The 13,897-nt window shown below is 39.5% G+C and overlaps 1 protein-coding gene across 10 annotated transcripts in view; it reads right to left on the bottom strand.

Moving 5' to 3' along the window:
* LOC121083941 (cohesin subunit SA-2-like) overlaps positions 1–13,897 on the bottom strand; it is a 66,800-nt gene that overhangs the window by 16,933 nt on the left and 35,970 nt on the right. For 8 of the 10 annotated variants that reach the window (XR_005826532.1, XM_040584862.1, XM_040584864.1 and 5 more), the window contains 10 exons: positions 9,710–9,817; positions 7,620–7,728; positions 6,670–6,787; positions 5,692–5,795; positions 5,154–5,246; positions 4,979–5,068; positions 3,757–3,960; positions 2,240–2,316; positions 1,205–1,292; positions 103–180 (listed from right to left, as the gene is read on the bottom strand). Coding sequence is in view for 9 of the 10 variants with exons in the window: in XM_040584862.1 (XP_040440796.1) it covers positions 103–180; positions 1,205–1,292; positions 2,240–2,316; positions 3,757–3,960; positions 4,979–5,068; positions 5,154–5,246; positions 5,692–5,795; positions 6,670–6,787; positions 7,620–7,728; positions 9,710–9,817 (1,069 nt within the window). In the remaining variant the exon portion in view is untranslated. The remainder of the gene's footprint in view (positions 1–102; positions 181–1,204; positions 1,293–2,239; positions 2,317–3,756; positions 3,961–4,978; positions 5,069–5,153; positions 5,247–5,691; positions 5,796–6,669; positions 6,788–7,619; positions 7,729–9,709; positions 9,818–13,897) is intronic. The other 2 variants (XM_040584863.1, XM_040584866.1) reach the window with 2 other exon arrangements.

The following is a 13,897-nucleotide window of genomic DNA, read 5'->3' as shown; positions in this document are numbered from 1 at the left end:
AACACACAAAGCTTGTTTTTTTCTGGCAATCTGAGAACAGAAAAGCAACTTAAACTTCCAGAAGTACAACTCCAAGTTTCAGAATTATGTGAAGTGGCCAACCTTGGGAGAATTTTCCGGAACTGCAGCTAGTTGCCACAGGAGAGAAAAATACATGCACTGGAGAGCTGGCAGGATAATCTGCAAATAAAAACACATGTTCTTTATTTACATGAAAGGGTCAAGAGCAAAAAGCTTAAGACTAAACAAAGCATCCAAGCCTGACATTCTGCATGTTGTTTGCATGACCGTTTCTGCACTGTACAGTATTTAGACCCTCAAAATAAACTTAACAGGTTTACATAGAAGGAAACGTTGCCTCCTGAGAAGCTTCATTACTAAGGTGCTGCTTCTGCAGAACTCTGACGTCTTGATGAGTTCAGTGGAAACTAACCCTGTACTAAAAAGGGTGTTCACAGAGACTAACTTTAGCTTAGCTTCTCGGGATTTCTCTTCGGTGAAAGGCAGGCTCTTTCAAAGGGCAATTCAGAGCAGAAGTCAAACCTTGGTCCCGTGATGCTCCATCTAAAGGAGGCCACCTCTACCCACTGACTGCAGGCTCGCTCTATTCAACTAAATTTCAACCTTTCCCAAATAACCTCAAGTTCTCTCCTAAAAACAGGGGCTGATTAACATGCACGACTGCTAGAATACTTCACCTTGTAATCCCAAGATATACACCTCCCATCTTGGAACAGCCAATGTTACAGTTGAGACAACCAGACAACCAAAAAGCTGCAGTTGAGGCAGCTGGTAATTACAAACCATCTTCACCAAGAGTCACTATGCAAGCAACAGGTCCAAAGTATTCCAATTTCTGGTTACATGCTATCTAGAAGGGGCTCCTCAGGGTCCCAACAATTTCGTAAGTACTGAGGGCAAGACTACGCAATCAATGGGAAGTACAAAGCATGACAAAGGATCAATCCAGATGCCAGATGGCTATCATAGTTTCGGACAATCTCCAAAAATAAATGAATCTATGGCATGAATTTACCGGTTCAAATAACGTTATACCAAAGACAGCTTCAGTTTCCCACACTGAGAAATGGAAACAGTATCTTCCTGCCTCATAGGACATTGATATACAAGATTATTTAGTATTTCCTAATTTCCTGCTTGCAACAAGAAAAACCTCTTTCAGTGTTAAATATTCACAACTCACCAGAACAGGCAATCTCCCATGTTCCATTTCAAACACCAGCAACCTTGAAGTCTTGTCATACAGATTCCACTTGGTGAGATCATGGGCACTGCAAGTGAAAAAAATAATGATACACTAAGGAAGAAATGAAATTTCACCTGACCAAACAGATTAAGTGCATCCTATTTTTACCTTCATTTGATGTACAGCAGTAGTGTTAAACAACTAATTATTAATTATAAGCAGGAGAAAAAGGAAATTAAGTTTTTCATCATCTAATACTGCAACCTTTACAGCCTGCATTCCTACCACAGACTGCAGTGTCTTGAGGAGAGGAAAAAGCAGCTCTGTACCCTTTCCTGTACTCTATCCACACTCTCTAAGTGCTCCAAAAGATTTAAAGAACCTTTCCCCACCCCACTTTAAAATGCTGCTTCTAATACTCTTTCAGTGTTTGCACCTCAACATTAGACTTCTTTTTGCAAAAACAGAGCAGCCCTAGCACAAAGGGTAGGTAAAAGACACTGAAGAAGGCGGCCCAACTGCCCTACCCTCTACTATCTTGCATTACACTTTATTTGGTGAACAATCCCTGGAGAACCAAGCTTTTGAGAAATCCATCTTTTAACGAAAGATGATCAAATTAACTAAAACAAACAAAGCAGATCTGCTGGGAAAAAAGACTGCATTCACTATACTCTCTTCAGACTGACCACCAGCGTTGACAGTAACGCAGTGCAAAAGCATCCAGCTAGGAGGTAGGCACCACAGACAGGACCTCTGTGTCCACTCTGACATCCCAGCTCTGTAGCACACACTTCTCAGCCACATTAAAACCGATGCTCCAACCTCAGTAATGAGTCAAAAACAACCCCATATCCAAGAGTACAGCTCTGTTAAGAGGAAACTAAACCTTGCAGCACCTCTCATAGGGATCATTTTCATTCTCTTGTGAAAAATCTTACTAAACCCAACAAATGAGCAATTCTCACTTGGCACCTGTTAGGCTGACACTTAAGTATATGGGAAAGTAAATTGTGTAAATAAAGATCTCACTTATGAAAAGCTGCTACTCTTCTCAAAGCAGAGTGCATCTGGGAAATTTCTCCTGCTTCCATACAAAAACCTTCTTCCTAAATTATGAAAGTTTGGGAAAAAGAAAGGAATTAGACAGTGTGGGGCAAGGCAACTGCCACGTTCTCTTCCCAACCAACCCACAAGCTTGAACTACTCTCCTCCAGCCCTGCCCAGTCCCTTCATCTTTAACAATGCTGTTCATGTCTTCCTCTAGAGTAAAAAGAAAACAACATGTTAACTGCACAGAAATTTTGTATACAGAAATGTCCCTGTCATTAATAAACCCACGGCAGTCTCCCTAGATTACAGTATTGCTAACACTGAAAACCAGCAATTAGGCTAACACAGAAGCGCTAACCCTCAGACTCACAGGCCTCACACAGTTGTTAAGGATCTCTGGAAAGCTAACTGTTCACATGGTGCTGACTCTCCTTGCTTCCAGCTGCCAGATCACATTCAAAGATAGCTAAAAATATATTAAATACTTTCCCATAGATGCAATTGCTGTAGTTTCCACAAGTATACTACGTGATTATGGGAGACGGTATATACAATCAGGAATTAGAAGGGAGGGGTTCCAGAAGAAAATCTCTTTATTTAGACGTGGATCACACTACGAAGGAGTTGAAGAATCCCTGGTCTAGCACTTATCTTGTTTCTCGTAAGTTCACATTCTCCCACATTGACACAGATATCTATTTAAGACCAACAAAATAAATCCAATCTGTGGTTAGGGGACTTTTTGGCTTGACACATTTTACAATATCCCAGTGTCCAATAAAAACCTGACAGTGTTAACTCTCATGCCATGGCATGACACCTGTTCATGACGGCACAGTTGATCAGATCAGCTGCAGGCTTCTGTTGTTTAGTTCAGCCAGCAAGCTATTCATATCACCATCAGCTGTTTCTGCTTTTTAGAACTAATGAAAAACTTTGAGGGAGACTCTGCAGTCCTCCTTCAAGGGGAAAGTCATCACTTCAAAGACCCCAAATCTATACAATCTGTGTTACAGATTGCTGGCTTGGTTTTTTTCCTAGTACTACCTCTACAGCCAAAGTGGCAGTACAAAGGATATCTTGTGTACAGTCAAATATGTCAAAGTACAGAACTATACCTTTTCGGGAACAGTCTCGTCACCTACAGATCCACAGCACATATTAGCTGATCTTTCACACCGTATCTTTGGCACAGTAATGAAGTGACTATGGAGAAACTACGGAGCTTAGGTCCAGAATATTCAGAAGACATAAAATGCCCTGGTGCTGGTGTGGACTACCTCATTTATTTTTTTCCCCATTCTGTTCCTGCCAAAATACATCTGCTTCATTAAAATGTAAACAGTCAATCTTTTCAGAGGCAAAAACCCATCTTCAAAAGCTCTCCTCCCCTCAAGCAGAAACAGCAGGCAAATAAAAGTTCCATATCCCCCTCAATTTTTTTGTCTTCTTTTTTCATAGGGAAACAGTCTGTTTCTCTCTACAATGTCACACACCTTTTGCCAGAAGCCGTCTAGTAGCTGGTTAAGCTGTCCCATCAACTCATCTATCAGCTGAGTTCGGGCACGATCCACCTGGCTATAGATGGCAATTTCTTCGTTGCAGAGGATATAATAAGTCCTGGAGGAAGCCTCAAGGACAGATGTGTCAGAGTGTTTGGCCACAATGTCTTTTACCTCTCTCAGCAAAGCATCCAGATGCTGCAGGTGATAAAAAGGGTATTATAGGTAAATTGCACAAAAATCCTCTTATGCTTTACATACATTTCACTAGGCCCATATATCGCTATAGGTCATATAACCAACATGAAATAAATGCCAGTCTAAGGAGCAGAAGGGTAGCATTAGAGGATACAAATTTTTTTCTGGGTTTATAGCTCTTTTTCATTCTTATCGTCTCTGGATCTTCCTAAAGAATGAAGCAACTGCTTTAAGTTTTACTTCAGTAATACACGTTTGGCACTACATAAAATTAAGACAAAGGTAGGGAATAAATGCCTTTCCAAAGGACAACTGTGTCTTCAAACAATGGAAGTTGTCTACCTCAGCAGCAGAGGACGGAGAATGTATCAGATCATGTCAGCAACTGGGGTCTTCACTCTTAGTGGCAGGAGGTAACTTCTGCCATTCTGCTGACTCTCCCTCTTCAAGTCAATGTTTTGTGCTGAAATTGACCTAGGAGTGTTTGCCTACCATTACCTCCCTGTAAATATCCCTGCTTAAGAATACATTAAGCCATTTCAAGGATTTCATCTATTTGTTTCTGACCATTCCTCTCCCGTCAGCAGATATACTATCTCCATTCTTATCTTTCAGTTACTATCATTCCCCAGCAGCTGGGAGCCAGCCTTCAAGGAGAATGAAACCTATTCTGTAGTAAACTCCTGGGAAGCACCAGCTTAGATACACGGCATAACCCACCCTCTCTCCACCCAACAATGAAACACCCAGGGCCAGGCCTACTACATGAAACCACAAATCGTTACCCACCAGGGCCAGTCACAGCACATCAGAAGTGACAAGCACTAAGGCTTTTCTTTGGCAGCACTACATCAAAAAGTAAAGCCTGAATAAGACCACTTCGCTCAAGGTGTAAGACCATTTCTTTGCTTTTCTTTATATATTTTCCTTATATTGTTCCAAGTCCCACTAAACTCTGTACATTGTCACATAAAACTAGCACATTCCACATGAACCGACTACCCCAATTCTTATTCACCTTTGTTAGATGTCCTGTACTGTAAACATCTAAATCGTAATACTGAGGAATCTGCAGAAGATTTGCCACTTTTTGTGCATCTGTTGAATACTGCAGAGAAAAAACAGGATATGAGTACACCGCAAGAATTTTAATGAAAGATTTAACATGCATTCACAGAGCAGCTGTTAGGTACCTTTGCCAAGAGCTGAGGAAGCACCATAATAAAGTGTTCAGTAATTTTGGTACAATCTTCCAATTGTATTTTCTTCTCTTTTACTGACAGAATCTGCAGATAAAGCATTTTGTATCAATTACAGAATCTCTTAGATTTGAGTGGAATTTTACATGTAACCCAAGGTTAACTCACATACCTTTGTCTAAACCATATCAAGCTCAGATAAAGATACTTTTTCATGAAGATGCTTCATTACTTTTTTTTTGTTAACCTTAAACTAGATGTAAATTGCTAAACAGCTATATCTCACGGACAAAATGCTGACCGTTTGTCAATAACATGCTTCAACTGGCTTTCCTCTTATGCTCATCTCCTTCAACTTCCACTACTAATAAGATCTAGAGGTCAAAAGACACTGTGTCATTTCATGAAAATAAGCCTTTTTAAAAAAATAAGCTTAAGATACACCTACCACTAGGAACACACTGTATGGCAAAGCATATAAGGCAAAGAGAATGTGATTACAGGACAATAAATAAGATTAAGATGCACTGACTTTTTTGGCTGCACCTCTGCCCACTGGAGGATGACCTTCAGCTGCTTCTCTAACCGTTGCGAGGATAATTTCAATGAGAGCACTTTCATGGGCATCACTCAGTGCTGTAAGTAAATCAGTCTCAGCATCACACAAAAGAAAAATGAAGATGCAGCAACAGCTAATGTAAAGCCTACTCATTAATCTGAGCAACGTGGAAGGACACTACAGAAAGATGCAGTGTTGCTAAATAAACACCTAGAGAATGTTTGATTTAATTTGAAGAAAATTATTTACTGAACACAAAACTAATTATTCCTCTCATGGCTAAACCTTTTAGGACAGTTAGGCTCCCAAAAACACAGGCAAGGTTAACAAGGCCTACTCCTACTGACTGTTTTCACATTTCTCATACTTCTTTGAGTAACAAAATACTTTAACTCACTAGGTCTACAACTTTGATTTCAATCACACAACCACCTCCAGTTCCACTACAACAACTGTTCACAGAATCATAGAACGGTTTGGGTTGGAAGGGACCTTAAAGATCTAAGTTCCTTTTAAAATAATTCCACAAAAAATTCATCCTCTAGAGTGTTAGATGTTAATGAACTCAACATAGTACTTATTTTCTCTTCAAGCACAAACAGTAGCCCAACAATACTGCACTTCAATCAATTAATTCTTTTAGATTCTTAAGTTGTGGACAAACAAAAAAATTAATTCTATGTAAGAATTATGGCTTATTTATGCAAGTATTCTTGCAATGTTTCTAAACTACCATTACATAAATACAGAATACTGCATAAAACAAATCTGTTGATATAAATATCACATTGGCAGTGCATTGAGTTGCATCTGCTTTGTGGCCCTTGGGGACCACAGTTTGGGATCAAGGGGTACTGCAATATGGAATGATCCTAAACTAGCTGAAGGCAAAGTTCAAAAAACAGTACCAAGAGATTCATTCAGACAAAACTAAGCTCTTTCCTTACCCACCTTCTCCATCTTCTTCGGCATTTTTTAATAGAAGAGTGGTCATGCACTCCCAGTCCTTCAGGAATTTGCCTGCCCAGTCCCACAAGCTGTCGATGAGGTATGCAACATGTTTGTGTAGCTAGGGATTAAAAACACAAGCTTATAGAAGCAAACATATCACTAAAAGAAACAGAGCTTCACATGTGCCTCTCCCTTTTTCCAATTACAAAGCTTTGCCATTCACACATAGATTCACACACAGTATTCCAACATATTTAGTTTGGAGCTAATCAACAACACCATGCCTTCAATCTGATACAAATCAGGGGGAAAAAGCAGGAAAAGCATGAAAAAAGCTTTTTCTTTTCTCTTTTTAGGATACTTTCCCTTTGTAATTTAAGTAATCTCTTTAAAACTAGCTTCAGTATTGCTTTTATATTGCTGACCATAACAGCTGAAAATACAACCTTGGGACTAGAAACGAGTCAACAATTTAAGCAATGCCTCTGAAATTCTTTGCAGAAAGATTCGAAACTGCTGTGCCTAAGACACTTTGGCCAGATGTAGGTCTGCACCACTGCAAAAGCAAATAATGAAGTACAGCACTTTAGCTGATAAAACTCTCAGTAAAACTACGCAGTTCTTAGTCAGCATACAGCCATGGCACAGCAACCCATATCTGGCTGCAGAACGACACACACATACCAAAACCTCCTCACTCAGTGGCATTAATCTTTCAGGATGTTTTCAGAAGCTGCTTCAGCACTGATTCTCTCCATTAGCACAGTTATAAATTAGTTTTAATACAACAGAACAAAATGTTCTCATTAAAAACTCATACTAGAGAGCAAAAACATCCCAAACACCAAACATTTCAGAGTTCACCAGCAGGAATAGTTTTCAAAAGCAAGCCAATACATAACATGCAACGCTGGATTTGAAAGACTTACTGCAGGGGCTGCTCTCCTCACCTCACTCTCCAGGAAAAAACCTATTAATCTTTTCAACTGGTCAGTACTTGCCCCAAACTTCCCTCCTCCTTTGGGCTGAACTTCTTCATCTCCCTCATGACTAAGCAACCTGCCAACAGAAAAGAAAGTCAGTCCAGTTCTGCCACATTCTCCTTATACTCGTTTGCCAATGTACCACTAATTCTGTCAAGATCCCAAGGACTGTATTTCTTCTAAATGCCTACTTATTTACTCCAAATCACACCAGACATTTTTATCAGGTGAAAGGGAAAGAGATTCGGTTGTTTTCCATTATGAGAGATCTGCTATCCCTGTGGATGCAGAGAATATTTCTGACAGTTTCACAGGTATCCTGCCAGCTTTCTGGACAACAGATGCAGATTCTACAGATTTGAACATACAACGAGGTAGGCATTTGCTCATGCTTGAAAAAGGGCTTGCTCTAAGCTGGATTTAAACCTTAACAATAGAGTAGAGATACTACTACCCAACCAGTATTCACATCATTGTATACATCTTGGAACTGAAACTTTTTAAAGAAAACACACTATCTTGTATTTCTAAGAGACAATTTAGTCAGCTTCACAAATATAATGGAAAAACTGTTATTCCTCATCTGAAGTATGATGAAGCACAATACGACGCTTCAATTTCCATTTCCCTCTTTATCCAAAATGAGTGTGACTGTACTGCTCATCAAAAGTGCTAATCCCAGGATAAATACAGGAAGGCCATCCCCACAGATTAATGTAAGGCCCAAATGGCTTGGATTTGAGAGCAGGACCACACTACTCAATGTCAGTAAAAGCTTATGCTTTCAGAAAGTGCTTCTACTGGTGTAATTTACGCCAGCTAAGTAACCTAAGCTAAAAATGCAGACATTGAGGAGATTTCATGCAAACCAAGAAGGGAGTGGGGGAGCCAAAAAGCATAAACTTTTATACTAAAACTTTTAGTAGTATGAGCAGGAAAACAGGGTGTCACTAACATCTCTATCACACTAGAACAAAGATATCTATACTGTCAGAAGTGCTGGTGACAAGAACTGGGCGAACAAGAACAAGGATGAGATTTACAGGGTCAGCATTCACACTCACTAGCAAGCTGGGTAGAAAAAGTAAAGTTATCAGGGCAATCACATCAATGGCAAAAAGTAGCAGTGTTCCGAGAGCAAAAACACCTGATTTACGAAAGAATATTAGGGCCAACACAAAAGATTAAGTAAGACTAGCAGATATGATAGAAGACTCATCAAAACAGAAATTTATCTTCATTTGTCTTTCTGCTGGACTTGGCTCCACAAACCCAAGAATGTCAGTAATTCAGCTAGACAGGAAAAGACAACTAGGAGGAGATTCTGCATATGTGGAAACACAAATCATTATTATTTCTGAACTTTTCCCCACAAAACTCTTGCCAAAATATTTTTATTTTCATTCCTCTTTGTGAGGCAAAATTATTTCTCAGCCACAGAGACAGAATATTTATTTCTTCTCTTTTTAGCACGCCAACTCCATTCACTTCATGCAACCATTGTTCTAAGAAGCCCATTTATAAGAGTTACTCCTGGGGAAGATAAACCCTGTACTTCATTAACCTGACAGAAAATTGGGAGGGCTTTTTAATCTGCTGCATCTCTCATTATTCAAAGCCTTTACAATGTATAAGGCAACTTCCAAAGGGAGAAGAGGGGGCCATTTTTGTGATTAATCACCAAAGCTATGGAAATCCAGCAGATGCCAGGTGATGAATGAGCTCGTAAGAAGCAAAGCAACAGGAAAAGAAAGAAGAAAGGAAGTATGCTTTCAACATGGCATGGCATCTGTGGATCAGTCAATTGTTTCATATTCTCTGTGTTAGTCTTGCAACTTTTCTCATGCTTATTGTGCCAGGGCTGTGCAGGGAAACAAATGATTACCCCCAGACAGCATTTCTCTTCTGATTCAGCAGAAGAAAGCACATCTACTACCCTCATGGTACACACTTCCAGCAGAAAAATGAATGCTTAATGTCCCTCTTAAATAAATCCACCTTCATTCTGAAACAAATGAGAACATGCAAGAAGTAGGCATGCAGGCAGGCAGAGATACCTTTTATAAAGGAATTCCCCAGCTGCTACTGCAAGCGGACGGTGTGTGGTATAAACAAACTGGTATAACATTTCACAGTCTTCAGCTGATAACACATCCTCACAGTTCCTAGGCAAAAATAACAACGGAAGTTATAGTTCAGGTTTATCTGCAAAGAATATTATGAATGCTATGTCCAGCTTTTAGTAGACCTGATTCTCCACAGCCATGCAACTTGTTTACACAGCTAAACTTTTGTAGCACATATCTAAACTGCTAACAAAATTGGCAGCATTCTTTTACTCACTGTGCAGAGAAACAGAGGTCTGTGCAAGCCATGATGAATCAGGCCAACTGCATGGACATGAACATTAATTTAAAGTACAACTAAGATTGATTAGTGGTCATGGATAAAAAAAGTAACAGTAATAGAATAGGAAAATCATGCCTCTACTTTATGCTTAGATGTTCACCATAGAAGATAATAAACAAGAAGATGCCTTATTTTGCAGTACAAATTATTTTTAAAGTATTTATTACAGTATTTTAAAACTTATATTCTATTACACTAAGCTTATACAGAGTCACATGTAAAAAGAAATCAAAACACATTCTTGATAGTGTGCTTATAACTGTGACCTTTCTGTGCAAACACACTCAAAGTCACAATTTTTTTCATTCAGCTACACATCTTGAGAATACCACATGCCAACTAGTAAACCTAAAACCCTCTATGAGCGCTAGAAATGGCATTAATATCAACCTTTTTTAAAAAGGAAACTGAAGCATCAGGGTTGAATAACCCACCAGAGAGATACCAGAAGAATGAAGCCCAAAGGATTACAGTTTCAAAATGCCTGCTTCTTACTGCCATAGCAACATCATTGGACTAAGCTGCTTCAGAGAACAAAAAAGCAACATACGAGAACCTTACACTCGCTACAGCCAGATAAGGGGAAAGGGTGTGTGTTTTTTTTATTACTGCACTCAATTCTCAGGTAGTAACAGTTTAGAACCATCTATCTACAACTGTGGGTCTCTAAAACTGAGGATTTATGCTCTTCACTTGCTAGGTGTGATGTCTTACAAAAATTAGCAGCCCTTCCTGTGCTTGCCCATTTGCCTCCAAACCCACCACATCCTTTAGCTCTCTCACAAGTTCACAAAGCTCCAGAACATCCTCCAACCTGTCTGCAAAAAAGTGAGCTCACATTAGGCGAGCATATCGCTGAAGTGACCATTGCAAAATATATTTTAGCACTGCCAGAGATTTAAGATCATTAGGGGGGGGAAAAAAAAACCACAACAACAAAAAGAAAATACAGCACTCATTTCTCAAAGCCTCTCATTTATAGAAGTTGATACACCATGAATTTTAGCTTTACAATGTATTTACTCATGTCTGTCTTGAATTTTTCCCATGGTTGCTTACAATGATCACTGGAACAGTAAAAAGGTCCTTAAATGGAAGTGCTGATAGTATGTCGCCAAAAGCGATGGGTCAAATCTTGCAAGATAATGCTTGTCCTCAACCAAAAAGAAAAGCTGCCTTACATACTTCAGGCAGGCTTTGATGGCCTCTTTTAACATGAAATTCCCTTGAGTATATATTTGCAGTAACAGGACATACAGAGAGAACTCTGAGTATATATATCATGAAATCACCATAAAGAAAAATATTTATGCAACTCTTATTCAGCCATCTACAGAACTGAGGAAATACAGTAAAAATGTGTTTATTGAGGTTAAACAGCAAGAAATTGAAAGAGGTAACATGGTGCATTAGAGTATATGAATAAACACCGGTGCCTCCCGTGAAGCCATAAATGAGGTATCAAATTTATTAAACTACTACAAGTTTAACAACTGAGAATAAAACAAAGACTGACAACAAATTGCACTTACAGGAGTAAAAATACATGACATAGCAAGTCTTTATATTAAAAGGCTATGGAGAATTTATTGAAATAAACTAGCAGTCTGCTGACAAGGTTTCTTTCATTCTTTTTATTGTCAATTTATTATTTAGTTCTTTTAAAGCAATCATTTCTATGAAGTTGCCCTTATTTTCTGTGGGTTTTTTTTAAAAAACAACTGTGGACAGCCTGAAGAAGAAAGTTCTATACAAACACATCCTGATCTAGAGTGGGCCAACACGGAATCACAGAACAGCTGAGGATGGGCATCCCTGGAGATCATCTAGTCCAAGCCCCTGCTCAGAGAAGGTTGCTGATGGTTGTGTCCCTGATTGGTTTTGAATATCGACAAGTCAGAGACTCCACAACTTGTGACAACTTGTCCTAGTATTAGACCACTCCCACAGTAAAAAACTCTTTTCTTATGCTTAAATGGAATTTCCTGTGTGAACATGCCAGTCAAATGTACATTTTTTTATATCTGAATTTTTTATTACTTGCATTTCAGGTTTTCTCTTCTTAGCATACTTACAGAAATAGTGAACGCAACACCTGCATGCCTCTTATAAAAAAAATTCCTTGCCTAAATTGTTGATAGCTTGAAGAGCTCAGCAACATGCCTGCCATCTCTTTGGCTAGAAATTAAGGACTCCACCTTTCCAGTACAAATGAAACTGCCTTTCCTTAGGCAAGGACCTGGTAGTGTTGGTGGGCACCAAGTTGAACCAGAGACACCAATGTGCCCCTGCAGCAAAGAAAGCTAATGGTATCCACAGCTGACTTAGGAGTGGTGCCAGCGGGGTGAAGAGAGGTGATATGCAACATACACAGACATGGACATACTGGAGAAAGTCCAATGAAAGGCCAGAAAGATTATTAAGGGAACACCTCTCCTATGAGGGAAGGCTCAAAAAGCTAGGACTGTTCAGCCTGGAGAAGACTCAGAAGGGACCTTAATGTGTGTAAGTACCCAAAAGGAGGGTGCAAAGAAGATGGACCCAGGGTCTGATCAGTGACAGGACCAGAAGCAACAGGCACAAACCGAAACACAGGAGGTTCCCTCTGAAAATCAGAAAACATGTTTTCACTATGAGGGTGACCGAGCAGTGGCACAGGCCACCCAGAAGGTTGTGGAGTCTCCCTCCATGGAGATATTCAAAAGTCATTTGAATATGGTTCTGGGCAAGTGTCTCTACATGGCCCTGCTTGAGCAGGGGGCTTGGACCAGGTGACCTCCAGAGACATCTTCTAAACTCAGCCATTCTGTGGTTCTGAAATCCCCAAACTCTTCGTTCTCAACTTTGTCTTCAGAGATTCTAGGAATCTGCCCCAATTACATTACTCCACAGCATTGTTATTTCCTACCTCCTCAAGAAAAGAGTAGGTCAGATACAACAGCTCCAGCCATGTATGAAGCACTCCCTAATAGCACAAAAGCAAAGGAGGGGAAAACAACCCATTTTCTTTGCAGCACAGGCTGACAGACACCAATTACACCATCTAGCATCTGATCCTTTTTTTTTTTCCTTGAATGGGAAGGAATACCTGTATGTACTACTACTACTATTCACATACTGCTCACAGTACTCTATATGATACATGAGGTTTATACTCGTAACTTGCCCTTAAATGAGTGCTTAGGAGTTTCACTTGCCTCTGGAAGTAGCAGCACTTGACTACACCTGCTGCCACACACTACCACAGTAAAGGGTGCTTGTCTTTTCTACTTACATTCATAAGCCAATCACCAAACATTCACAGAATACTTCAAATACAGCAATAATACTGCTGCAAATTTACAGCCCTCAGAATGACAAGCAACAGATAAAGGTTAAGCCAGAAGTGTCTGACAGTGTTTAGGAGCCTAAAAATAAACAGGCATGGCCTTCCACATACCAATGTCATGACATACCATTTTCTCTGCACTTCAGAGTGAACATATCGTGAAGAAGTTGGGTTATTCTAGGGGGCAGATCATAGACTCATTTTGTCCTGCATATGGCACCAGATGAAAGACATCATATCTTGCTTTTTGTTGCATTTTACTGTATACAAGAGTGACTGCTGGAGTTGCGTCTCGTGCTATTGTTTATACCAAGGATAAACATCAAAATCACAACAATAAAATAAAAATATACCTGATGCGCTTTTTTAAAAAGGTTTTGCCACCTTATTCTTTTTGTTTAAATGGCTGCGCAAGGGAAGATCTGGCACACATTGTGGGAACATTGGTAATCCAATGTATAGCATCTCAATCAAAAAAATTCTGTTAATTTTGCATTTAAAATTAAAG

The sequence above is a fragment of the Falco naumanni genome, chromosome 2, assembly GCF_017639655.2.
Source record: "Falco naumanni isolate bFalNau1 chromosome 2, bFalNau1.pat, whole genome shotgun sequence".
NCBI lineage: Eukaryota > Metazoa > Chordata > Aves > Falconiformes > Falconidae > Falco > Falco naumanni.
Note: the sequence above shows the minus strand (reverse complement) of the source record. Positions and strands in the feature narration are given on the sequence as shown.